Source organism: Halyomorpha halys, unplaced genomic scaffold (genome assembly GCF_000696795.3).
Source record: "Halyomorpha halys isolate HHAL.00 unplaced genomic scaffold, Hhal_1.1 Scaffold241.1, whole genome shotgun sequence".
Lineage (NCBI taxonomy): Eukaryota > Metazoa > Arthropoda > Insecta > Hemiptera > Pentatomidae > Halyomorpha > Halyomorpha halys.
Window position 1 is genome coordinate 1,125,523 of NW_027105010.1, and position 26,958 is coordinate 1,152,480.

The 26,958-nt window shown below is 31.0% G+C and overlaps 2 protein-coding genes across 3 annotated transcripts in view; both read left to right on the top strand.

Moving 5' to 3' along the window:
* The first annotated feature begins 7,319 nt into the window (after nt 1-7,319).
* LOC106680090 (V-type proton ATPase 16 kDa proteolipid subunit c) lies at nt 7,320-13,006 on the top strand. The gene is made up of 3 exons (XM_014419577.3): nt 7,320-7,499; nt 10,396-10,585; nt 11,011-13,006. The coding sequence occupies exons 1-3, from the start codon at nt 7,424-7,426 to the stop codon at nt 11,213-11,215; spliced, it is 471 nt and encodes a 156-aa protein (XP_014275063.1). The 5' UTR covers nt 7,320-7,423; the 3' UTR covers nt 11,216-13,006.
* Nucleotides 13,007-24,914: 11,908 nt separating this feature from the next.
* Nucleotides 24,915-26,958, top strand: part of AP-2alpha (adaptor protein complex 2, subunit alpha) — a 30,959-nt gene continuing 28,915 nt past the window's right edge. The window contains exon 1 of one of the 2 annotated variants that reach the window (XM_014419541.2): nt 24,915-25,138. The gene's annotated coding sequence lies outside the window, so the exon portion shown is untranslated. The remainder of the gene's footprint in view (nt 25,139-26,958) is intronic. The other variant, XM_067047339.1, reaches the window with a different exon arrangement.

The following is a 26,958-nucleotide window of genomic DNA, read 5'->3' on the forward strand; positions in this document are numbered from 1 at the left end:
CTTGTGATGAAAAATAGATACATAGGAGAAACATCCAATTCAAAAAAGAATGGATGGACAGTAATCAGCCTACTGTGCCGGCCACTAAGCAAGATGGATTAGGAAAAAGACACAAGCTCTCTGTATTTGGGAATTGCAAAGGCATAATTCATTCCAGAAGGTTGAACCACTCAGCCCTTTATAACAATCAGTTATAAATGATGTGGCTAAACATTACCGAGGATTTGTAAACAGAAATCGTGTTTCACTTTAAAAAGATAATGCACAACCACACATTTCTCATTACATGAAACGAAAATTTCACAAATGGATGGGATTGAACTCATCTCTTACTCTGCTTACATACTGGACTTAACATCTCAAAGTATCATCGGTTCTGATGAATGAAACTCTATCTTCAAGGAAAAACTTTAAATTCTCTGGACAAGATTCTGAATAGAGTAGCAGAATTCTTCTGTTCAAGAACCTAGGTGAGATATTAATAAGGAGCAATACTCCAGCTAGCCTTGAGATGGTAACGAATCATAGAAAACATTGAATATTTAAATAAAATAACTTTTTAAATTACCAAAAAATATGGTTACTTTTTAGGACTCATCCAATTATTATATTAAACAATTTTTTCTACACATAATATACTTCCTATATTTCCCAAATAACACAGAAATTTATAACTGTTCTTAAACAATACCTGAGATTCTGTGATTCGACTTCTCAAAATACCCACCAGCTCCTAGTTTTATCTCTTGTTTTCCCCACTTTGATTATGATGGCTTGATCCATTCTGAGATGACTTGGTCTACTAGTCCAGTCAAAAAGTTCTTGTGTAATTACGTTTAGTGGGTTACTTTATATTTTTTAGGGAGCTGACCCAGAATCTTTAGTTACTCAACAAATTTCATTTCTCGACAGATAGAAAAATGATTTAAAAGAAACCACTATCATTTTTTTAATTTTTTCAACTTATAACTTATAACTATAAAGTGTAGTTTTAAGGTAGGATAGTCCTTGCATTGGTGGTTTTTTAAATATCAGTGATAGTCAAAAATATTTTTAAAATAACAAAAATACATTTGTTGGCAGATTATTAGGTATATTCAAATATTCAACAATATTACTGATATTCTAAAATCTATTTTCTGTCTATGGTCAGCTTTTAAGGGCCAATAGAATTCTAATCCAAAAAGTTGTAGAGAAGAAAGATATTTATTTTATTCAATTGTGACATTTTAGACAACACTGAACATTATCGAAGGTACAAGTTATCAGACCTCATTGAAAGTTAGAGCCTAATAGAAATTCTATCCTAGCAATATAAAATTTTAGAATAAAAGTAAGTCGCCCAATTAGACAAAATTTATGACCAACAGATACAATATTCAATGAACATTTGATAATGGACAACTTATGTACAACATAGATTTTAGTAAATTAATAACATAACTGAATATTGGAATTTACTTAATAATTTAAAATGTTGTGTAAAAAATAATGTATTTTTAATACTATGCAAAAAAAAAAAAGATAAAAACATAGATTGTAAGTTTCTCTCGGTTATTCTGATATAGGATTACTTTACCTTAAAACCACACTTTGCGAGTTAAAAGCCAAAAAAAAAAAAACTATGACTTATAGGGATGATTTTTCAAAAAACTTCAGATTCAAATTCAGCACACTACAAAAAAGCATAAAAAATAAATACATAAGAACTATCCCGTTTGTGTTATACCTATTTGCAAAAAAGTACAAAAGGTATATGTTTCATCATTATTTTAAAATAGGATTACCTTTTATATAGAAAGCTCACTTCATAAGCCAAAAACCGAGCAAGATAAAAAACTGTGATTTTTAGTGTTTCAGTGATAATTTCTCATATTTGTGCTGTTTTTAAAATTTGGTTGGACAACAAATTGGTTGTGATTTTCAGGTAGGTAATTAGATGCTGTTTTTCAAAACTTATTATGGGAAGAAAGATGAGATAGTACCAGAATTTAGTTAATCTTTTGAATATGGCTAAAATTATTGCTACTTTTTCCTGTTTCTCATTTAAAGACACAGTTTGGATTCGATTGTGACCAAATTAGTGTGCTGTTTTTACATGAAATGTTTCTAATTAAATCATAAATGGCAAAACCCAAATTTGGCAAAAATAACATTTCAGCAACATTGTATAATTAAATAATTGATTTTTTTTAATTACCAGGAATCAGAACTATTGTTATTCAGGATATTTTTTTAATTCCCTTAATCAATTTCCTGGGGAAATTTATCAGAACATTCCTGAAATACATGTAGAATTTAATACATCCAAGCTCATTATTATCATAATACAGACGCCTTTTCTTTTTTTTTTTTTTTTTCTTTTAAGAGCAAGTTTAATGGATGCTCAAGATTTGATTGACATTACCCTTTTCAAGAGTTTTAAGATTTTTGAAGTAAACTTTAGTAGACATGAGCTACAATGAAGTTTCTTTTGGTATTGAAGTCAAATTTTTAACCTCATCCAATTCTTCTCAATGGCACTTCACTCAGCAATTTCCAATGGAAAATGTTATTTTCAATGCACGATTATTATTTTAAAATCATTTCATACCAATATTTTTTCTAATAACAATTTTTTATGGTTTCTGAAAATTTGTGCAAAAACAGTGTGAAAAATCGATAAAATATAAAGGACAAAATTGTTTGAAAACTTAATTTCCCGTAACAATTCATCATTATAATGCGAGAACTCTAGGTTGGCCCAGAAGCCTCAAGTGCCCGTTATAGCGTTCTTATATAAAATTGGATTCCCGATTTATTTTGATCTTTACATTTGTTTGATACTTCGTACCATTTTCATGTAAATTGTCATAAACCATAAAAAATTGATGGCTTTTTTTTTTGTTATCAAGTGTGCTGAAGAAGAGCTCGAAGAAGTTAAATGAAGTTGTTAAGGTTGAGGTGAACTGTTAATGGTCAAGTCAACTTCACTACCAAAAGAAACTTCATTCACCATAACCAAAATCTACGATGGTTTTTTCCGAAATTCTAAAATACTAATATAAATGATTAACTCAACTTTTTCACAGCATTTAAGAAACGTATTAATTGATAATTGTGTTTCACTCCATGATCCTACTAGGGTTTCCCCTAAGGGGAAAATAATTTATATTTAACATAAAAACATGAAAAAGGGAAAGGATTTAAAGCAACACTTCTTTAATTTCAATTTTTTTTTTGTTTTTGGGTCTTCCCATTAATGTTTATTACCTTTAGAGATTGTTGTAAATTAATCACTTCTGAATTTTGTGTATACTAAAATTTAAAAATATTCTGAAAATAAATTAGCATTAAGAGTAATTTAATTAATAATTTTTGGTAAGATAAATAAGTTATTTCTGCTGCTTCTCTTTCAATTAAATCCTGCATGTTTTGGGGGTGTAACATTACTTTTATCAGCAGACAATTGATAACTTAAGTAATCTGGGGGATAACACAATACCAAGATTTCCTAGAAAATGGCTATCACCTCTTCTAAATATTACTTATATTTCTACTTTTGAGCTTGATGCTGGTTTTATTCCTTCATCGGGAAAATCGAGCTAAAGAAATTTAATTTGTAAAGTTCATAGATGGCCCACTTCTTAAAACTCATTTAATACACCATCTACTGTGAAATCCTTTAACAATTTCAGTACATGCAGAACAAATCCAAGTTCAAGAAATATTACAACTGGAACAGATTCATTACTTAAGTTATAAATACCAAGCTCATTGGCAAATTTAGGTTTTGAAATTCCTTCATAACATTTCCTATTTGTCAATTACTAAGTTGTTACCAAAGTCTATCTAAATTAATTTTTTTCGGTTGTTAATGTTTCAATTTGGACCATTATCATTATTTGATTGATTTAAATAATGCATATATCACTGTTTACTTTCACTAATCATTAATTTAATGATTTAAGTTCCCAGCCATTCATTCTATTTTATAAAATTCACCAAAATTGTTGGAGAAAATTGTCATCCATGGTCTTTTGAAAAATTGATGGAAAATAGAACTAGGTGTAAAGGCAGCAGTCGAGAAATTCATACAGGGGACGCTGAAGGTATGGTGCATCATAAAACAGCAGTGTTTTGTTACAGGCTGTTCAATTCGGGGAACAACAGCCTTCAAGATAAGCTTTGTATTTAGTGGAATTAAATTTTAGTTTTAAAGTTTAAGCTGGTACCAAATGGTAGAGCTATTGATACTGAGATTTACTATGAACTACTCGAAAGAGCATATGGATTTTTAGAAAAAATCCTGAGAAATAGAATTAGAAAATTCTGCTTTTGTCCTTTGGAATAAAGAAATGTTTCAGAAAGGCAAGTTCCTGCCAATTATTCATGCATAGTAAAAAAAAAACTGACACATTCCTGCCGATTGTTCATGCTTAGTCAATGAAAAACTATCAGAAATGCATGGTGTTAGCACCTTTACTCCCACACCACCTTGACATTGCACACTATCTACCTATGGTCTTAACCAGTCAATGGCACAATTTTTGAAAAGCTGGCACTGAAAGCCAAGTACAGGTATTACTACCAAATCCAACTTCAGAAAGATAGGTTAAATTAACTGAAAATGATGGCCTATAATTTGAAGAATAATTTTTAAGTGCAGATTTTATACTGAAATTTAAATAAAACTAATTTCATGCAAAACATTTTGTAAAGACTAGGAATCATTAGACTAGTAACATATGGTTTTGGCTTGAAGTTATTAATAGTATGCCAGAAATCATTCTGATGACATGCTACATCTGAAGTATAAAAAAAATTATGTACCTCACATATATATCCCAACAGAAAAGGAATGAAACTGAAACATATTAAAACTAATAACTATGAGTGAAAATCTCTAATTTATGTAAGTAGTAGGTAAAGGGCCATTCAGCATTAAAGAGAGAAAAAAATTCATAAATCAAGCATCTCTCTCCCATAATAAAATTCCTTAATTGATTTTTGAAGATGCAATTGATATAAGATGCATTGAAAAACCAAATAACAGTGGAAAACATCATCTACATTTATCCTAACTCTATACAACCGATCATCTAATAATACATTGTAAAGATGCCAAACTTGAATTATATTTCAGATTTCAGTATAATTCTAAATAGTACTATAATAATAGTACTGAATGATACTTGTAAAGCAAATGGACAAAACAAAAGCTTCAGACATACACCCTCAATGACATAGAGTTAATGTCTGACAAATTTTATGGATCCTAAATATAATCCATGTAGAAAGTAAAATAATGCGGTGTAGATAGTTGACCGTAGATTACTGATTGGAGAAGATGGCCGGGAGGTGTGGTCAGCAAAGAACAACATAAATAAACAAAAAAATATTTATTTATGCCGAAATAAATATTTTTTTGTTTATTTATGTTGTTCTTTGCTGACTGCACCCCCCCGACCATCTTCGCTAATGAGAAAATAAAATGTATGATAACTACTAAAATTATAAAAAAATTTCTATAGCAACCATAACAGAGCAACCTTTATTCATTATCAATATGAAGATTTAACAAAAGAAACAACTACCTGATGCTAATTAATTTTAAAGAATGTTTTAAAAGGAATCAAAGTTAAAGTAAATAATCTGCATATTAATGAAATTGGTATATATAACTAAATATAATATTCTAGAATAGAATATAAATCAAGGATATATCTTTCCTAACATTTATACCATTTTTCATTCAGTAAGTAATTATTTACAATACTTCTTTATTACGAAAGGTTCAGGATCTTAAATTTGCCTTACTAGATCAGAAAGTTTTTCTTACAAAAATTTATAAAGCTATGAAGAAATTGAGGTTTACAGAAAAAAAAAATACTAATCACAGGCAACTAAATTTAAATTTTTTAGGAATAGGAGCAACTATAGATAAACTAAAGATTTAGGACATATGAATAAAAAGATAAATATAATTTTTAAAAACGGAAAAGAGCTTTAAAGGTGCTTGGTAAGATGGAAGGCTCTCCGAAAGATGATATATACATCATAATTACATATCAACTAAATATAATGATAAACTGATATTTAAACAGCAAATGTGGGACTGAATCGTAAAAAAAAAAATTGTAATAGTTTCCAAGCATTGATCTGACATGGCTGCAGGGCGTGTACTCATTTATACACAATTTTCTGTTCTTGTGGGTTATAAGTTACACTATTAATATTACTGCTTTAGTTATATCACAGCCATCCACTTTTAACCACTCCAACAAATTCAAAATGGCTCGAGAACTGAATTCTCATTAAAATAAACAACTTCAATATCAAACTAAAATTGATAACAATGGTTGACCATCTTTTCATTCAGGATGAGTACACAATCAACTGTCATATTGGAGCAGTTCTTGAAAACTAGTACCAAAATAACTAAATTTTAAACAGAAAGAAAAGCAATATTCAAACCATGGTATCCATTGAAACATAACATTCTTTAAATTAGGATTATGAGTTAAAAGCCTCTCTCGAAGATACAAAGGAGTATTTCTATATTTCTAATGCATATTAGGTTGTATTTATAGTTAGCTTGGTTGATACTGAAGCACTTAAAAAAAAAAAAACTTTAAAACTGAATAAAAAGAAATAGTTCAACCAGATTACCTAATAGTAATCCAACACCTAACTTCGAGAAATGGGCAGATATTAAAATAATTTGCAAATTCATGTAGGGCAGTGTATACATTCTAATCACTAAAGCTTAAATTACTATCGTACGGTAATGAATAAAATTTTAAGCAATACAATTTCTGAACTTTTATGCATGAAACCAAAATATAATTCAATCATAATCTACTTAAAAAACCAACTACAGCAAGGTTCCCACCATTTACGAACGAGAGGTTGTAGTTTATGACTGTTATAGGTTTAGATTATTAGATTCAATATAACTGTAAAATTTATGCAAACTATTCACTCACATGCAAACTATCAATCCTCAAATTATTCACATTAATTTATTGAATAATATATTTTGGGAATTCAGCTAATTAACCATATCATTTTGTTTAACCTATTAAATGTAATATTATTTTTTAAACAAAAAAATTCTCTTGAAAATTTTAATTAAACTATATAAAAGTAAATTATTGAATATTGCTAAATTAGAAATAATATAGTAGGCCGGAATCTGAGGCAACCAATAATACTCAGTGACGTTAAATATCACTTTGTTACGGCAATTTTGATTCGTTGTTCAACCTCTAGGTCCAGGAGCTCAGCCAATGAGAGGCCACCTTGCATAAGGTCCTTGGTCGAAAATCCTTGCAATCACATGATCGTTCAGCAAGTCTAGGGGTGTAAAGACAGCTTTTGGTCCATTTCTATTTCTGTCATCTGAGGTACTTGCTCCTGCTCAGGAATTAATCCACCAAAAATGTCATCAACAGACAACCCAATTTACGGACCATTTTTTGGAGTTATGGGAGCTGCTTCAGCTATGATATTTAGCGGTGAGTTACGAATTGCCGTAGTTGTACCCGTTCTAATAAAACTTAAACTCTAGTCAGTATTTTAATATTTTAGACCCAAGGGCCAATAACCTGCCCATTTTTGTTGTAATTAGAAGTTAAAACAATTATATGGGGTTTAGCTCATTTTTTGGGGCCAGCAACTTGTTATTTAAATTAATATAATATTTATTTTGTTAACTTATATATTTGTTTTGTTTTATTCTTTCGAGTATATTTTATTTAGTTGTAATTTGTTGATGGTTATGTTTTTTTTACATGACTCCTAAAACTTGGGACTTATTGCATGTTATATTATCATTGTATTTTGTGATATGGCCAGTTATATTTTTCAATTCAAATTCTTTGGATAGCAAAGTTTTTTGGAAATAATGAAGGGTTCAAAAAATTTTGCATTTTCTGAGGATTGTAATTATATATGGTATTGACTGAAGTTGTTGCCCATGGCCATTTTTATTTTTTGTTTTTTAGTTAATCTTATTTTAATCACTTTAATAGGTGACAGGCATTGTTTTCTTAATGATTCATGAGGAATATTTCAGATTATCATTGTTTTTGTAAGCCTTTTTGGGGTATAACATATGTTGAAAAGGGACCCGCCCACTTTTAATGTATGTGTGTTTTGTGGTACCTAAGGTTGCTGAAACAGCATTGACATTTTTAAATATATACCTATACCAAATGTAATTTAATTTGCAAATTTAATCAATTATTTCTGATACATTTATTTGGGGTTTTCCACTCGCCAATTTTTCAACTTGTTGCTGTCATATTATTGCTTTGATGTTCCAAGATACTGTATTAATGCTATTTTATTTTTTTGCATGTTTAATTATATTATTAAACTGTAATGATAATGGCTATATAGTTTATTTGTAACTTTGTACATAACCCACATAGCAAAATTGAGTTCATCAGATCTCCCCATTCTGTAATTCGTAATGACTTACTAATGTTAAGTTCATTGTTTAAGTTATTTGTAGATATCTTTTTAGAATAATGTCTTATTAATGATTTTCTTAATATTATTATACTTGTTATTTTTTTTGTGTTTGTCCCTCTTTTCGTTAGCTCATGTAAACTTAATATGCTTTAAAGCGTTAATTATATTAACTATTTGTAACAGTTAAACCCATTTTGAGAGTTATTTTTATGTCCCTAGGGTTTTTTTATTGTAATCTTAACCATTGAATAGGTCATTTCAAAAAGTGGGTGTGGCATCTTTTTCCATGTGCTACCTTTATTTATATGTAAACTCATCAGTTTTTTTTAAACATAAGTGAATATTTGAAAGGTGTTTTACCATTTCTATATTCATTTTTATTTCTCTGATGATTCCTACTTTTTATCTTATTAAATTTTTATGTCACAGTTAGATGAATTATAAAAATTACCCACATCAATGTAGTATGGATTTGATTTAATTCATTTTGGTGATTCTATTTTAATTTTAGTTCTGTTTGAAAGCAGATGTTCTAACAAAAATATGTGTTAGTAAATAAATCTAGTAAATGGTTCATTAATAATATGGTTTTATTTACATTTTCCTATATCTGCTTCTATTTTATTTCAGTTTTAAAACTTATTTTACTTTTTGTAGAAAATGTTTTCTTGATTTTTAAAATTGTGTACCTTATTTTAAGATATTAATATCATGGGAATGGCATTCCCATTCATATCACTATTTATTCTATTATGTAATATTTGCTGTATAGTATTAAGAAAATAGTAAGGTTAATTTATTTTGCTTTATGGCTTTGACCAATTATTTTATTATTATATTTCTTTTCTGTGTTCTTGGTGTGGAAATAAATACAAGTTAGAAATTATTGAAATTCTTTTGCCATAAATATCCAAATGTCTTTTTGCAAATACTTACATTTTTTGATTATTCATTAATCTTATTGTGTGCTAATATATCCAAATTTATGCCTCCTTGGAAGTTTTTTTTTTTTTTTATTCTGGTAGTAATAAGTGAAATGGTCTAAACTGGAGGCCTACACTGTTTAATTTTCAGTATCAGTAAATGTTCTTTAATTGCTTTAATTTTGGAAATCCTTTTTTATTTCCAAAATACCATTAATCCAACAAGATTCCATTGTATTAAACATGATTAATCATGTCTTTTTCTCATTCTTATCAATTAAATTTTAGTTGTGTAGGTTATAGCAGTCATGTAGGTCATTGATTGATACTTGAATTCCCAATATTTGTATGTGATTGTAGGAGATCCTTAATTCTAATCGTGAAGTATTTGTTATATATTTATTATGTGCTCCTATTAAATTATAACTAACTTTTAATTTATCATAAGTTGGTGGCTTACATATTACTGTATAATATTGGTAGTCTGATAAGTTTGATAATTCAACTAGCTCATGATGTTTAAGTGAAGAACACATAACACCGGTCAATGTGAAGCTAAGTCTAACAACGGATGTTTTCTTGCGATATGTTTGTTGATTACAATTATACCACCCACCTCTATAATGGTTGTCACATTTTCTAATTAAAGAAGTATCTAGAAAACTAATTCAGCTTTGCATTAATTCAACCTTAGGTAATTCCTTATTTTACACTGTGTAAATAGGCCCTTAAGTGATTTGTAGAAATTGATAATCAATTAACTTATTGATCCAATATTTGTCAGATTATTAAGACCACACTGCATACCTTTTAAGTTTGTTACATTATATAATATTTAGATATGTTGAAAGCCAAATGCCTCGTAAATTTTTCATTATTTTAAATAGAAAATTAACATAAACAAACTGATCTCTTTACTTGAGACTCAGTGATGTTCATTTGATCCATCTGTTAGATTAAAATTTTTGCTCGACAATCTATTGACCTTCAACTAATAATTACTAATTTTTAGCTCTTGGTGCAGCTTATGGAACTGCAAAATCAGGAACGGGTATCGCAGCCATGTCGGTTATGCGACCCGAGTTGATTATGAAATCCATTATCCCTGTTGTCATGGCTGGAATTATTGCTATTTATGGCTTGGTTGTTGCGGTACTGATTGCAGGAGCACTGGACCCTCCTGCTAAATATTCACTATACAAGTAAGTTTTGTTTGTAATATATATATATTTTTATCTTAAGACCAAAAATATTTTAATATAATTCAATTATAGTATATTATTTGTTATTTTATGTGTCGTAAGTAATATATATTTCATTAGGATTTCAAATGTTCAAAAGGCAACAAATGTGATAAAATAAACCATGTCAAAAACATGTTCTTTAAAATTATTGTTAACTTGTAGCTGTTTGAAATTTATAACATTTTTATTTAAACTATTTTTAGTTAAGCCTTTAACATGATAGTATTTTCTGTCAAGGATTGCTTTCTAATAAAGTTGGTACTATCTCATTTTTGCATTTTCTTGTTCTTTGTATCATATAAGATTCAGTTGTTTTTTATTAAGCATGAGTTTTAACTATAAATAAGTAAATAAATTTTTATTTTTTTTGTTTTTTTTTTTAGGGGTTTCATGCATCTTGGAGCTGGATTGGCAGTTGGGTTTAGTGGTCTTGCTGCTGGTTTTGCCATTGGAATAGTAGGTGATGCAGGTGTAAGGGGAACTGCTCAGCAACCACGATTGTTTGTCGGAATGATTCTTATTTTAATTTTTGCTGAAGTATTAGGTCTTTACGGACTTATTGTGGCAATTTATTTGTACACAAAATAAATTATACATTTGGTATTCTTTGTGGGCTCAACAGCTACCCTCTTTTGACCAGTATATCCTTGTAGACAATATAGTTGATCATTTTCCAATCATGACTCCTTATTTGATTTCTATCTCTAAAAATATCACATATTTTGTTGTATTAAATTTTGAACTTAATATAATGAATTTTCTGAGTTGTAAACTTATTTTTGTTATTTAACTGATTGGGAAATGATTGCACTTTTTATTTAATTTTTTTTTCTACCTGTGAATGTCTTGCACCTTTCCTTCTTTTTATTTGTTTTCTATATTCAACTTTTCCCTGTGTAGAGCCTCAAGAATGCTTGTATTTTTTTTTTTTTTTCCCATGTTTTGTTGTATGTATTTTTTTTTTTTTTTTTGATAGTTATAATTTCTACCACCTCCTGTTCTGAGAGCATTCTTGTGGCATGCTACTTAATCATACATATTTGTTGTATTATTCCTAGACCTTCGGAAGAGACCTGTAGATTAGGCTTCCATGTCAGATATGCATGATGAATTTCCAACTAAAGTCTCCTTCTTAAGACTAATTAGTTTTCGTTAGTTACAAATATTTTAAGATACTTTATATTAAATTCTACATTCCATTTTTATGTAGCATCTATATTGGATAAAGTTATTGAACATAAATGTATAAATAATGGAGCTGTATTTCCTTTCTCTTCTACAAACTCCCAATAAGAAGCCCCATTGTACATGGTGTATACAATAATCCAAATTTGTGGTTAGGCGTATGAAATAGTTTATCAATGTATGTCTAGATTTTAATTGTATGAGGGAGAATATAAGAAACTTACTAATTTTTATTCTGCTGTGCGTAATTTTGGTTAGTAATTCAATCTAATTTATTTCATTTGACAAATAAATAGTTAACTTATATAATGTATCTAATCCCTGGTGAAAACATTGCACTGCCCACATTTTAGCTGTGGAAACTATTTCCTTAAAATAATTTTCCATCATTAATTTGTACATAAAAATAACTTTACCCTGTTATATTTAAAATAAATAGAAGTGAGTTTTTGTTTTATGAATATTAGAATGCTGTGAGCATTTCTTTTACCGCAAAAGCATTTATGAATGTTGTATTATTACATTGACAAAATTTGTAAGCCTCACTCAGAATATACACTGATGTAATTATCACTGCACATAGCCTTTCTTTCTATGTTTTATTTCATTTTTTTTTTTGTTTTTTTTTCGTTTTTGTTGGTGGTAATGTTAAGATGTGTATAAAGTCTAGTATTCATTAGTATTCCTACTCTATTGTTTTCTTGTGTATTGGTAATTCAAGTTTGTTTGTATATTAAATACAGATTCCGTCACTGTATTCTTTCTTATTTATTAATTGCAGTCAATGATTACTTAAATAACAAGTAATCATTAAATTACATTGTTTAGAGTAGCCTGGTATGTTTTCTTATATAAATTGTAAACACATAAGTAATTGTATTGTATCAAGCCATTCATAAATCATTATATGAAATATAAAATAATAGTATTTGGTAAGCATTTGAGAGTAAATGTTAAGCTTGTTTTGTAAGCATGTTTTGCAATGCAATTTAAAGTAAAATTACACATGTGTATTATAGTATGTGAAATATATTAATAATGGTTTGTTTGTAACGTAAAAATTATATATCAAGTATGCGGTCGTTCAAATTTCTTGTTTTTATGTTTATTCATTTGTTGTAAATACATTTTAAATTTGATATTATATTCATAGATTTATTTAATGATGGGCTAATAAAAATATGTTTATTATTATATCAGTGTGTTTATTTCATTCTACTTAGTAATAAAATCCTTCATAATTTATGAAATAGTGACTACTAATTTGTGACCTTAATGGATCAATTCTAGGTTAGCGGATTTCAAATCATTAATTAAACTGAAATTGATTGTCATTTCATCTGAGCCATCTAATGTAAGGTAAGTTTCACGCCAGAATCAAAATTAAGCAGGCGTATTTATTTCCTTGAGAGTATGGAAGTGAAGCATTTAAATTTTTCTCAGGATATTGAGGGCTGATAAATATGATTCTAGATATATTAAAAAATACTCAGATTTAGAATTAATTGATAGGTGGGGTAAATGATGGTGTGTAAAGTGGTCTTATCCAGATTTTTCATAGTCAAATATTAACTATTTAATAATAAATAATGTTTGGTCCTCTTTAATAATTTTAGAATAAATGCTAACTTGGCCATCTTCCATTAACAGAAAAGAGACTGGTGAACTTCTGTGGAAATAATTTTAACATAAAAACTACATATGGCTGAAATGTTTTTTTGTTCTATAGACCCTGTAGATCTTTGGCTGCTGAGACCAGCCTTCTCCATGCCTGCCTTTTTACTGGCATTCATTATTGTGTAGAGGCATCCTGATAGATTGCTTGGAGCCACATATCCTGCCCATCTTAACCTCCTTTCCTTCATATGAGACACAGACTGATCAGTCTGTGCAAGAAGTTCACTGTCAGTACTTCTCCATGTGTTAAGGCTCTGATCCCAGATCTCTCTTGTGATTGTAAGGAAGACTTTCCTTTCAAATCCCTCAATTTTACATTCTAGGGTACCTGTTAGAGCCCAGGTCTCCCATCCACATATCACAGTTGGCTTTATCATGGTATTGTACACTCTTAGTTTCAGATTTTTCAGGGTTTCAGTATTCTTGACTAAGAGAAGGTTCTGTTCCCTCCTCTAATAGGCTGGTTTCAGTCCCTTGATCATTTATTGATGCTGAACTACTACTACTTAAATTGTATAACATATAACAGCCCTGAAGTCAAAAATTAAGAAAATTGAATGAATTGGAACCAAACATTCCTAGATGATAACACATGTCTCATCTGACCACCTGTGTTGGACCTAGGATTGAAAGCAATAAGTAAACAATCCAATATTGACTGGGACTCTCTAAAATACCTCAATATTGAAAGTCCTCCTTTCAAGCAAATTAACTGTCATTGGAAGTTAGGGATCATCTCTGTTATCAAATATACAGCAGAAATCTTATTCTTTCATGAGCCATGATTAGGGTTTCCATCGGTCCCCTATTTTCTGTGGCATTCCTGTTATTTGACCCACTGTACCTAGTCCTGCCGAGATCCATCACTGGACGTGATTCGCCCCGTGTATCATTGATTCATTCTGTTTTTTTTTTAAAAATACTAGATGAGTTTAAGTGAGAGAGAAAGAAATACTTTATTCATTCATGCTGCCCAAATACATCTGGTTGCTACATTACACAGCATACTGATCAATCCGTGACTGGATAAATATAAGTTACATATTTTTACATGATATAATATAATAGATAGATAACATTTTTTTTTCTTCCACAGTTTTCTTTTACAATTAATACTAGTCTACAAACTAACTACAAGTTTTTCGATTTATTCCTTTTCTTTTTCTTTCCCTTCTATTTCACAACCCCTATTTCATTTGATCAACAAATTCCTCTATATACCAAATATTAAAATATTTAAAATAATAACTAAAACAACAAATAAGATATGCGATGCATGCATGCCATCCCACTTCTGGATAAACTTCCATACTCATTAATTTCCATGCATGTGGTGGTGTATGATTCCCAGGGAGTCAAGTATTATATTTTCTGTTAACCTAGTCACCACGTCCTGGACATCGACCCCGAGCTCCTCCATGAAGCTCCACGACTAGGAAGTCGTGCTGGGAATCGTTCCACAGGCTCCGAACCAGAGGCCTCTCATAAATGTCCTAATACCAATTTAAGGCAACACTGCGTCACATACCGGTACCACCACACCAAAAAGTCACCTTTTATTTGTATATATTAGTTATATTTGTTTTGATTATAGTGTTAGTGACGATTCACTACCGTCTGTAATTAAGATAAAAATACATATGTACCTGTTGTGAGTGTAATATTCACTCTTTTTATTTTCTACCTGGTATTTGAACGTTGTTACCACATGTGTTTTTGTTCGGAAAGGCTGATCGGACATAGACCTAAACTTAAACTATATAAACTTAACTGCATAAATATTTATAGATTCATACCAACGGGTCGTTTTGGACCTTTTCCGCTTTACCATCTAACGAGAATGGGAGATGTGGTGAAGCTCCGGAAGAGAGGGTTGAATTAGGTGGATGGATTATCATCCAACATCATGTCTTAGTGTGTGTTCTTATCTTACATCTAGTTGAAAATAGTCATGAATATTTTTCTTGTTTTCCCATTCTGGACTGGTTCTTCTGTAGAACACTGTCAAACACGTAGTCAGAATTTTACTTCGGAGGGGGTTGATAATTTTATAATTATACATATGAATTTGGTTGATTCTCAAAAAAAGTTTCATTTTCAGGGTCAAAATTTTGAGCGAGTGATTTTTGAGTGAACTATCTTAAAAAATTTCCGAAATTGTCTGGAATCATAAAGATAATTACAATAAAGAAAATATAGATCTAGTAATTTTTTTTGGGACCAAACTATAATTTGTTAGGGAGATGAGAAAGTTCTTAGCCGCCAACCTTAAAAGGATTTCCGATTTTTTGGAAGTAGATGGATGCAACCGTAGCTAGGAGGAAACTCATCAAAATCTTTTTTTCTATAAGGTTTTTCCCCAAAAAATAATATATATCCTTGCTTTGGTTAGATAGTGGCACATCGAACAAAAAAAGCATTTTATTCTGAAAAAAGTGTTTTGTTTTTTTTTTCCAGGAGAAGACAGATTTTTACGCAGTTATACATTTTAATAAGGAACCACATTTTCGTTGGGTTCCAATTTAGGAAGACATTCAAACCAACGAAGAACAAAAGCACTAGTCTACCTATACCTAATCTGCGTAAACAATGAAAAAAATATATATATTGTTTTTCTATCTTTAGTTTATCCTCTATCTCGCCATTTCTGGTTACCAATCTTTTCTCATCAGACTGAGAAGATCGAGTTTTTATTCCGTGGAATAAAGCCACGAAGTAAAATTCAACTCGTTAAAGCATGCTTGAAACCAGCGCCGTTGCAAACTCGAGGCTGCTAAAATATATATGGATCAATTTTTTATTGTGCAAGTGAAGAGGGAAGTACAATGGGGAGGAGGCATGCATCGTTGTCCCTGGGAGGGGAGAATGGAGACCCGTGAGTAGAGACTCGGTTTTGTGAGCTAGTAGCATAGATTGAAATTTGTTTTAACAGCAGTGTAATGATTTCCGGTTCAAGATCCTGATGAGTCACTACTAGACGGGTTAAAAGGAGATCGTGAAAAGGCGCATTAATTGCTTCTAATGAAAGAAACCAATCTCGTGAAAGTAATTAGATACTTGATTGACCGTGTGTATAGATGAATGGAATATGGTCCGGGTGCGGTAAAAAAAAAACTCAAATAGTAGATAATTATACTATTTTATTGAGCCAACGTTTCGCCCCACGTTGCAGGGCTTCGTCAGGGCTAAAAAAGATACAAACACTATAGTTACAAAAAGGAAAAAAAGAAAAAAACATACGTGTAAAATAACAGGGGTATAAAATGAAAAGTAAGATATAATAAGAATATCTTACTTTTCATTTTATACCCCTGTTATTTTACACTTATGTTTTTTTCTTTTTTTCCTTTTTGTAACTATAGTGTTTATATCTTTTTTAGCCCTGACGAAGCCCTGCAACGTGGGGCGAAACGTTGGCTCAATAAAATAGTATAATTATCTACTATTTGAGTTTTTTTTTTACCGCACCCGGACCATATTCCATTAATAAGATACTTCATTTCTTCCACTTTTGCAAATGCTCTTGTCAACTTTTGTTGAGGTTTCTCTAAATTTTTTGAATAGCGCCATGACTGAAGTCAGTTGTTGCAAACATCAGTAACCTGAAGCAGCACCTCAAAAATGTAATGGCAAGATTTGCAAAGAGATAGGTATGATTGTGTTCCAGATGGTTTATTTTGATTGATTTACTTTTATTTTCCTAACACCAGTTGCTTACTTAGTTTACTATTATTTACCAACTAATGATACTGGCAGATAATTATTTTCTGTTTCATCGTAGCAGTGCGCCAACTCTGTTAGTATGCGAGCCTTCCGGGGCCTACCCATCCTCATGAAGTAGGTACCCTTAATTGGGCATAAACGTGGTGACCTAGCGTGATTCCCACCAAATCACTTCCTTGCATAACCGTTGATCTAGTAACAGTTCTTCCTTACAAAGTACAGCATCCCTGACCATTTATAGATTGCAGCGATACAGATTTAATTTTAATTTATTTATTTTTCTTTATCTTTCCTGTACATTAATGGTGTAATAGAATTTGTAAAGCTCTGATACTCATTGCGCTTGAGTGTGACAGATTGTATTATTATCTCAATAAAATATATTATGTTTAAAAAACTAAAATAAAAAGTTACCATTTATACGATCTCTGTAGCTTACTTGCCGTATCACAGCGATGTCTGAATTTCAATGGTATACACTACTTCTAAGGGATTTCAGGCACTCTCTTGCTCTGTATCTCGAAAAGTTACAATTAATGCCGGTCTACCAACATTTTCAATACCTGCAATTTCTGGAAGCAGTTTTCCACCAATGCAACACTAATTTTTGGCAGTCACGCTTCTCCAATATTTTTTATAATGCGTTGAAAAGAAGTTCTAGCAGTGTGTGACACCGCTATTTCCGGGTCGATACTATAATAAGTTAGAGCCTCGCTAACCACAATGGGTCGACATGAAGCAACCTACCAGCTAACACGTGAACTATCACTGTCATTGTTGTATATTAAATTTGATATATTAATTATATTAGTTAAATTGTTATTGTACATACTTCAATTTCACACAAGTAACGACCATATATTGTAATATTCATAATGTATTATTTAAAATAATCAGAATTTTCTGAGCCAGTATTTATATATTTTTATTATATACCAGATCGGCCTGGTGGGCCTTACATGGTTGATATAACGGTTATATATATATATATATATATATTTTAACAGTTGATTATGGAGGGTATAGTCTCGTACAAAAGACACCCCTAACTATAAACAATGTTATTATTAAAAGAAGAAAAAAAAAATAAATAAATAAATAGATAAGAATAATGCTTCTTAATAAAAGAGGAAAGTAAAATTAATAACAAAAAATGATATTGATACACTTAAATAAAACAAACAATTGCCCTCTAATAGTAAAAAGAAACAAGTTAATTTGAAAAAGGGACGAGAGAAGAAAATAGAAAAAAAAAAATAATGAATAAAGAAAATGAGTAATAATAAAAAGTAAAATAAAGGTAGTGTGACTATGAATTAATTTTATATTTATTAAAATTTATAAAAGAATGTCCTGCAGCAGTCTGGCCTTCAGTCTTCGGGTTGAGGTAGGGTTTCCCAGGTTGTAGGTCTCTGCTCCTTTAACTGTCAGCAACTGGGAGTGGAACTTCATGAACCGTTTTTTTATCTAATCCTCTATTGACTCAATATGTAATTCGCGATGCAATTGCCTATTTCTTATGAACCAAGGAGCATTAACAGCGATTCTTAGGACTTTATTTTGAAAAGGTTGTAGTTTTTATCTTTTCGTGAAGGATGCCGCTCCCCAGACTTCACAGCCGTACATCAGCAGTGGCCTGAGAATTGTTTTAAATATAAGAACAGCTGTTTCTGGTTTTTGTTTTTGATAGGTTTAGTTGTTGATTTCTGTTTAGGATAGGTTATAGCATTACTAACCTTGCTTAAGTTTGAGTTAGTTTGATGTTGATATGGTGATTCCAGGTAAGGCGGCGATCTAGGTGAATTCCAAGGTATCTTACTGTTTCACTGGCAGGATTCCAATTCACATTTTTACCTTTGAGGATTAGATCCGGTGGATCTGGTGGGCGTCGGAGAGTAAAAACTTTTGAGTTACATTTTTCAATGTTCAAGCTAATCATCTATTTAGTGAAATATTGTTCTAGATCATTAAGGTGACTTTGCAAAGTGTTTCTAGCTATTAATATGTCATCATGTTGAGACTACAAAGCTGTATTGTCAGCTAACATAGCTATGGAGGTGTATGTGGACTGGACGATGTCGTGAAGGTAAAAGTTGAACAAAATGGGAGAAAGGACTGAACCTTGTGGAGTACCGGCATAGATTTATCTAAGAGTTGAATTTTTGTTATTAATTCTGACTGAAAATGTTCTACCAATGAGGAATGAGCTCAGAATATTGTATAGGTATTTTGGAATGTCTGCTTTCTTTAGTTTATATAGGAGACCTCGATGCCAGTCCTTATCGAATGCTTGTTGGAAATTTAAGAACGCTACCAGGGTGTGTCTCTTTTTTTCGAATCCGCTAATTATAAATTCCGATAGTCTTGCCAGTTGGTGAGATGTGGAATGACGTATTGAAAATCAGGAATAATTTAGGTGGAAGCTCAACTGTTGCGAGGGGGAGATTTAGATACTTGTCAATTTTATCAGTGACTAAATTCGGACTTATTTCTGTGTTGGAGAATGTTTTCTCAAAGAAATTGGCGAACACTTCAGCTTTTTTGGCGTCACTGGTGATGAATTCAACATTGTCTACTTGACTTGGAATTTTTTCACATTTATCCAAGAGACGTCGCGTAGCCTTCCATAATGAATGGTTCTTTGGGTCTAAATTTTCAACGTATCCCTGATATTTAGAATACGCCCATTCATCCAGATCCTTTTTAGTTTCATGTTTGAGGTGGTTCCATTTATTTTTGTTAACAGGGTTTCTAGTGCGCATCCACTGTCTCCTTGCATGATTTTTTTCTTTAATTTTTAGCAGTATCGATTTTGGGCAGCTGCCAGAAAATGTTTTTCCCCTTAAATGGAAAAGTCGTACAGTTGCCTCGTGTAAACTGTTTGAGATCGACTCAATTAATGTCGTTATATTTTTATCTATTTCTTGAGTGGTAGGGAAATTTTTTTTCAGTTGTTATCTTTCATCGACAAGAATTTCGTACGTTTCCCAATCGATTACTCCATTGATGAGGGATTTTTTCTACGTTTCATTGTTTATCTCAGTTGAGAAATTAATTAATACAGGGATATGGTCCGAATTTAAAGCTGTAATCATTTGAGAAGAGAGAGGAAAACTAAAATTTTTTGTTAATACAATATCCAGAATATCAGATTTACAGCCTGGTCTGTAAAACGTTGGTTCATTTGGTGCGTGTATCTGGATATTGTGCCTCAAGCAAATATCAAGTAAAGTATTTCCGCTAGAATTTGATTTGCGGCATCCCCAGTAAATGTTTTTACAATTTATATCACCTAAAACTAATGTATGGTTCCCTGGTGGTAATAGTTTTAAAATTTCGTCTTGAATTAGTTTTTTATTTGTAAGTTTATAAACTGCTGTAACAACGGTAGAAGGAGACGAGTTTTAACGAACCGAAACAACTTCCATACTAAATACGTAGGTAATGATATTTTCAGTGAAATCAATATTATTTTTGATTATTAAGGCTACACCATCAGAGGGAGTCGAACAATCTCTGTCATTGCGTAAAATTTTGTAACCTGAGATCTTCAATTTAGTGTTTTGGGATAAATGTGTCTCAGTTATACAGACTATATCGATGAAATTTGATTCAAGGAAAATTTTAAACTCATTTCTTTGAGAAGATATGCCATGAGCATTCCAGTTTAAAAATTTTAATTTTCTTAATTCCGTGCCCATAGACGAAAAATGAATATTTGAGCATTCGTTGAATAGTATATGATTTGTACTAAAGCGCAGTTAGTCAGGAGAGAATTAGTAACTGTAGATAAGCGGTCGTTTATATTATGGTCCATTTGTAAAGAAAGATGCTACTAACGTGGATAGATGAGTCATAATTTGAGGTAAATACGGCTTGATAGCTTCGATTATAATTTTAGTTATTGAAGACAATAAATTTTCACTATTTATTTCGTTGTCTTGATTAACTGTGGACTTAGTTTTTGGTTCCGGTGGTTTTGATATTGGTCTAATAACATCAGCATATGAGTTTTTTGAAATGATTTTCGTGGCTGGCCTGCTTGAATTAGTCTCAGCTTTACGAATATTTGGTTCTGAAGGTGAGTTTATTTTATTTTTAAGGATTTGATAATATTTACATCCCTTGTAATTAGCCGCATGAGCTAGTTCGCAATTCACACAAAATGGCTTATCCCTAAATTTTAACGGACACTTTGAAAAATGGCGTTTACCTTTGCACTTAACACATCTCGGTTCCAAATGACAAGAGTTCTTTGTATTACCGTATCTTTGGCAGTTAGTACACATAGAAATGTCAATGTTTTTGTGTTTGGGTTCTACTATAATTAGGGCAGAAAATAAATGTTTAAGATTAAAAATATCTTTCGCCTTTTCATTGTTTTTAAGAGATACTGAACAGAGTGGAGTTGGGTTTTTTTTTTTATCCCTATTTAATATTCTGGATTTAATATTTGTAATGTGATTCTTCCGATTGGAGGTCTATGTCGGGTTTATTAGCGGTAATAAGGTTGTTTTGGGATAAATCGGGCGAAATGTTTGATTCATCGCCTGATTCCAAGTTATTTATAAAAATAACAGAAAATCATAAAATAAACCATGAAGGCAAGAAAACAAACAAAAATATCTAATAAGCTGCACACACGTAATAGAACCGCACTCTATGAAGTCAGAGGCGAAACTGATCCACTAAAAGCGAATGTCTCACACATCTCTCGATGGCGTTTAATAGCTCAAAGATTTGACTTAGCGCAATTAAATTTAATCCGACCAAAGTGCGGATTTTCCCTTCAGGGAATTCTCCTCCTTAGGAGGCAGTGAGTATACATTGTGGATCAGAACATTCTAGTGCTGTTTTTCGAAATGTATTTTGTCTATTATTTCTCTGCCTTCTTTGGATCCCTCCTCCTTCCTATACCATCTCTCCTATCGTAAGCCCCAGCGGCTGGCACCCAGTCTGGACTTACGTACACCTTCGTATCTATAGGAATAGCACCCGGTAGAACGAAATTACTGTTTGGTTGGTAACATTTGCAAGTTATAACCTGAACCTGTAAGTTACCTCCAGGATAGTTCCTCATGTTGTATTAATTACCATATCCCAACAGTTACCTTCCTGCAAGTCCCGGCGGATAGCACCCAGTCCGGACTTGCATTCCTCCTTCGCGCCTACAGACGTAGTACCCTGTAGGGCGAAATAATCACCCTTAGAGGACTTACGGCTGGCACATCCTGTCTATTCACCTCATAGCCACCTACCTAATCTATGAATGATCACGCATTGTCGAAGCCTTCTAGTCAAGAGTACCCCACATGGTCAATTGGAGTCAGATCTAACACAACCACCTCGACAAAGTAAAACTAGCACCGCCACTAGGAGTTTATGAGAGTTTAGCGACTCAACATTCACAAGAGTCATATTCACAGGAAATATAGATAATTGAAGAAGACAACCCTTTCAACCTAAAAAATTCAAATATTCATAAAAAAGAGAAGGCAAAAATTAGAAATGGAAAAACCTTTTAAAAAATCTAGATATTTAATTGGAATAGCAACCTCAATCGTGTCATAAGCTTTTCATAATTCAACCTTAAGGTATGATCACAGTCATTTACAGCAAGGCTCAATTTACATGAGAAACCTGTTTTTAGTTCTTTCTTTTTAACGAATGTTATCCATTGCACTATATATTAGTTATTTTTTTAATATTCTGAGAAAGTGTCATTCGCTCGCTGCACCCCTGGCAAATGCTTGTGGCACCCCAGGGTTCCGCTGCACCCAATTTTGGAATCACTATTCTAGAGCCACCTTCTCCTTCAACTGCCAACGCAAGAAAAAGAATTATTTATTCTGAAAAGTTTTAATGCCAATTCCCTAACTGAAAAGAGACTAATCAACACAAAAACCGTTCCCGTGTAGGCCTCGGCGCTTCGCGCCGAGGCGACATATTTCCGTGACAACGTATACTCTATGCTAATATTACATGATTTATAAGACGTTGTCACGTCAAAAATAAAAGTTTATATAAGTAAAATGTTTAAATGGTTACTATAGTTATCCAATAATGTTTTGTATTAAATGTAAACAAAACAATCTACTTCCGTTACGGGACACTTTTTCTAACATTGCATCCCGCAAAATGATTTATAAGACGTTGTCACGTCAAAAGTATCCGCTGGAGTAAGTTTATCACTTGAACAAACGGAAGTCAATAGGTGTGATCCAATTAAAGCAGCAACTGTAATAGTGTAGGCTACTACTTGAATAAAAAAGGTTTTGAGGCATGCGCAGCTGAAGATCTCACCTCAGAACGTTTAATCTTGCCTCAGTATTTGTTGGCGTTAACTTCACACTCACCACAGAGTAAATGTAAAACATGTTTTATTCTTGAGCTAGTCGTGAGTATACTCGACAGTAAAATATAGATGAATACATGTTTAATCCTTAAAATATAATATAGCGCCGGCAGCTAATGTACACAGACGGCTAATCGGAGATCCCATCGTTTCGATACGTGGTTTTCATCGGTAAATTTCATTAATATTTTCGCATATTTAAATAGTGCCGATTCACAATTTACAGAATTATTTTTTTATAAGTAATAGGTTTTAATCATTAAAGTTGCTATTTGAGGCAAGCGTATTTTAAAGTGATAATATTTCCAAACATTTGAGAAGATTTACTAATTCATTAACTTTTACCAAGGTTACGACAGTCGTCTAAGAGGAGCTGTTATCCATCCCATTGACGATATACCTTCAATTCATTTTCCCTTTGTCTACTCCTCCTCTAGAAAAATATCTGTATTAAAAGTAATCGTCGGTAACATTCTAAAGCCTTCCTAAACACCAACTGTTCTACGCGTAATTTTACATTCGTGTTGTATAAATAATTTATAATTTGCATTATAGAGCATGGAAATATTTGTCAATAGCTTCTTTGACTCATCAAGGAGGGAAACAAGATCGTATAAGCCTATTTTAGAACTAAAGAGGCGGGACCAAAGATGTAATATTGGAGACTTGTTTACCCTCTTTTCTCACCGGCATTCTTTTATTAGGCATACTATTGTTGTTAATTAAGACTTAAACTGATAACAGGTGTGTTTTTTAATCACTGTCATTTGTTTTAGAGTACCAAAGTTTATTATACTAGTATAAAATCAAATACATCATAGTAAAGCAAGAGCCGGCAGGCGTTGTTTTGTTTTCATCATCGCAACGGTTGAGAGAGTATAATCATCCTTAGTACTACTGCAGTTTGTTACATACTTTTCATTTTTGTTTTTTCAACAAAACTATTTAGTAGGTTTATAAGTTTATTTCTCAATTAACGTTGTTTTTTAAGTACCATATCTGGTAAGATAAAGTCCAGCTGGCTAAACTGTGCCATTTTCATGCTTTATACTGATTAAAAAATTTAATCAATGGTGTTATAATTTTTAAAGCACTTTCTATTTTAAATAATTAAAATAATGACATACATACAACACTAGTAACCTTTTAATACCAAGTAGATAAAAATTTCCGTTTCTTGTTCGAAATATTCTCTATAATTTTTCCCTATTTGCGATTATGTATGAAATAATCTTTTCAAAATAACAATTTTACAAGTAAACTGCTTTAAAAAATGTCTTTTTAAAAACAATTTTACTAATCTTATTTATTTGTAATATTAATTTGCAAATGGCGTCTGGACAGTCTATATCTCACTGATAAAGGGGGAGGTTGTTTTTTAGTTACAAAGTTCTTGCTGCTATCTTTCCAACACTTAACTTGTATACGTTTTTATTAGTGTCCTAGGGTTTTTCTATAGCCTCTAATGGTCAGATTATTATATTATATCGTGCCCTACTAATTTCTTTCTTATCTTAAAATAGTAAATATTTTACCATGAATAAGTTTATTTTTCTGATCTGCTGAGTGTTGTAAGTAATCTTGTGGTATTTGATTTACTTACTTGTAAATAAACCCATATTACAAATTACTACATATTAAGTTTTAAATAATCCAGTGAAAACATTTATTATTTAATTAGAGAAGTGAATGTAAAACTACGTGTACATATCATTACAAATTATTGTTTTATGGAATTATTTTTAGTATACTTACTTACACCTTGATAAAGAATATGAGTGTTGGTTATTATTCATTTATTAGTAACATTTTATCTATTAATTTGGTGAGATGCACTAGTGTATTTACAATTAGTTTCCAGATAATGTACTGCAGAAAGCTTATCAAATATTCAAATTTGTAGATATGTTTAGCCATTTGGTTTTTGTTTTCGATAACTATACTTTGTAAGTTAAACTACTCCCAGTTTTTTTTTAAACTATGAGTGTTTATTTTTTTAGTTTGAGATATCTTAATTTCATCATTCTTGGATTGTTAAAATTTATTATTTTATTTTTTTAAAGCAGATACACAATTATTGTTGATAAGTATGTTATCAACCAGAATATCACACTTTAGGTTTCTGTAACAATATAAACAGGATAAATTTCTATTTATAAGCAACTTATATGTATTTTTGTTATTTTATATAAAATATGTGCTTCAGTAAAAACAATATTTTTGTTTTTCTCAAGAATTGTAATTAAAGCAATTTCTGACTGCTTTTGACTTTGTTGAGTTCTGACAAATAAGGTCCTTTGTAATATTATTCCTGACAATAATAGTTTCAATATCTGTTGTTATTGATTAATACATTGTCTGAACTAGATAATTATCACAATTTTCTGCAATCGTCTGAATATGAACTGCCATCATATTGTAACAACTTTATTACCTCACTTTGTGGCTTGATAGTGTACTATGATCAATTAATTTATTATTTATTGTATTTTTGTTTACTATAGTATCAGTTATAATTTATTGGTATCTCTAGTGTATTTTTCTTGCTAAATAAGAAATATTTTATTTCTTTTACAGGAAATTGTTTTAGTTTTTATTCATGTTTTCATATATTATGGACTTTTGTTGTTGAAGTTTTTATTATGAATGTTTAAATTTATTCTGGCAGATTCATTGGTTACATGGTAAGGTTACAACTAGTTAATTACCTCCACTCACAAAAAACCCAATTAGAGTCAAGAAATAATGTGTCAAAAGTTTTGAAAATGGTAGAATGCAGAATATATATATATATATATATATATATAAAATAATATAGTCAGCCAAAAAAAAAAAGTTATTATCGATCTGAAGTGGTAAGGGTTTTTCAGTATTAACCATTTTGAAAGGCTGTTCTTTAATTTGCTTTTCTTTTTTTGTTTGTTTCATGAATTAGCATGGTACAATATGCTGAGCACTTATATTGTGTTGTTTATTTTGATTAGTACTTGAATTTAATCGAACTCGAGCCTGAATTTACGAAGAGGCCAACTAGCGATTTCTCAGAGTGCCTTTTTTTTATATATTCAAATTGCGAACAAAATGAATTAACAATATGAGCTTGAGGGTGAGAAAATTAGTTTTTACCGTACAATTTTATTTTATTTTCAAAAATGTATGTTAAATCCTACAATTCAAAGCACAGCAGAAAGACATTAGTCCCCACAATGATCTTAAAATACTGCTACTAAAAACCAAATGCTGTAGAAACTGATTTAATTGATGCCTGATCAAACTAGGGCAAATAGGACATTAAAATTGCACGATTATTTGAAGTTTGAAACTTCCATTGAAAATCTTTTCAAGTACAGAAAATTCTCAAAGTAACTCCAAGTTAAAGGCAATCCTCTTG

Bases quoted from the DNA above. Each gene is read 5' to 3' on its own strand.
- LOC106680090 (XM_014419577.3), top strand. From the start codon at position 7,424: ATGTCATCAACAGACAACCCAATTTACGGACCATTTTTTGGAGTTATG. The intron at 7,500-10,395 runs GTGAGTTACGAA...ACTAATTTTTAG, and splicing joins TTCAGCTATGATATTTAGCG to CTCTTGGTGCAGCTTATGGA. The intron at 10,586-11,010 runs GTAAGTTTTGTT...TTTTTTTTTTAG, and splicing joins GCTAAATATTCACTATACAA to GGGTTTCATGCATCTTGGAG.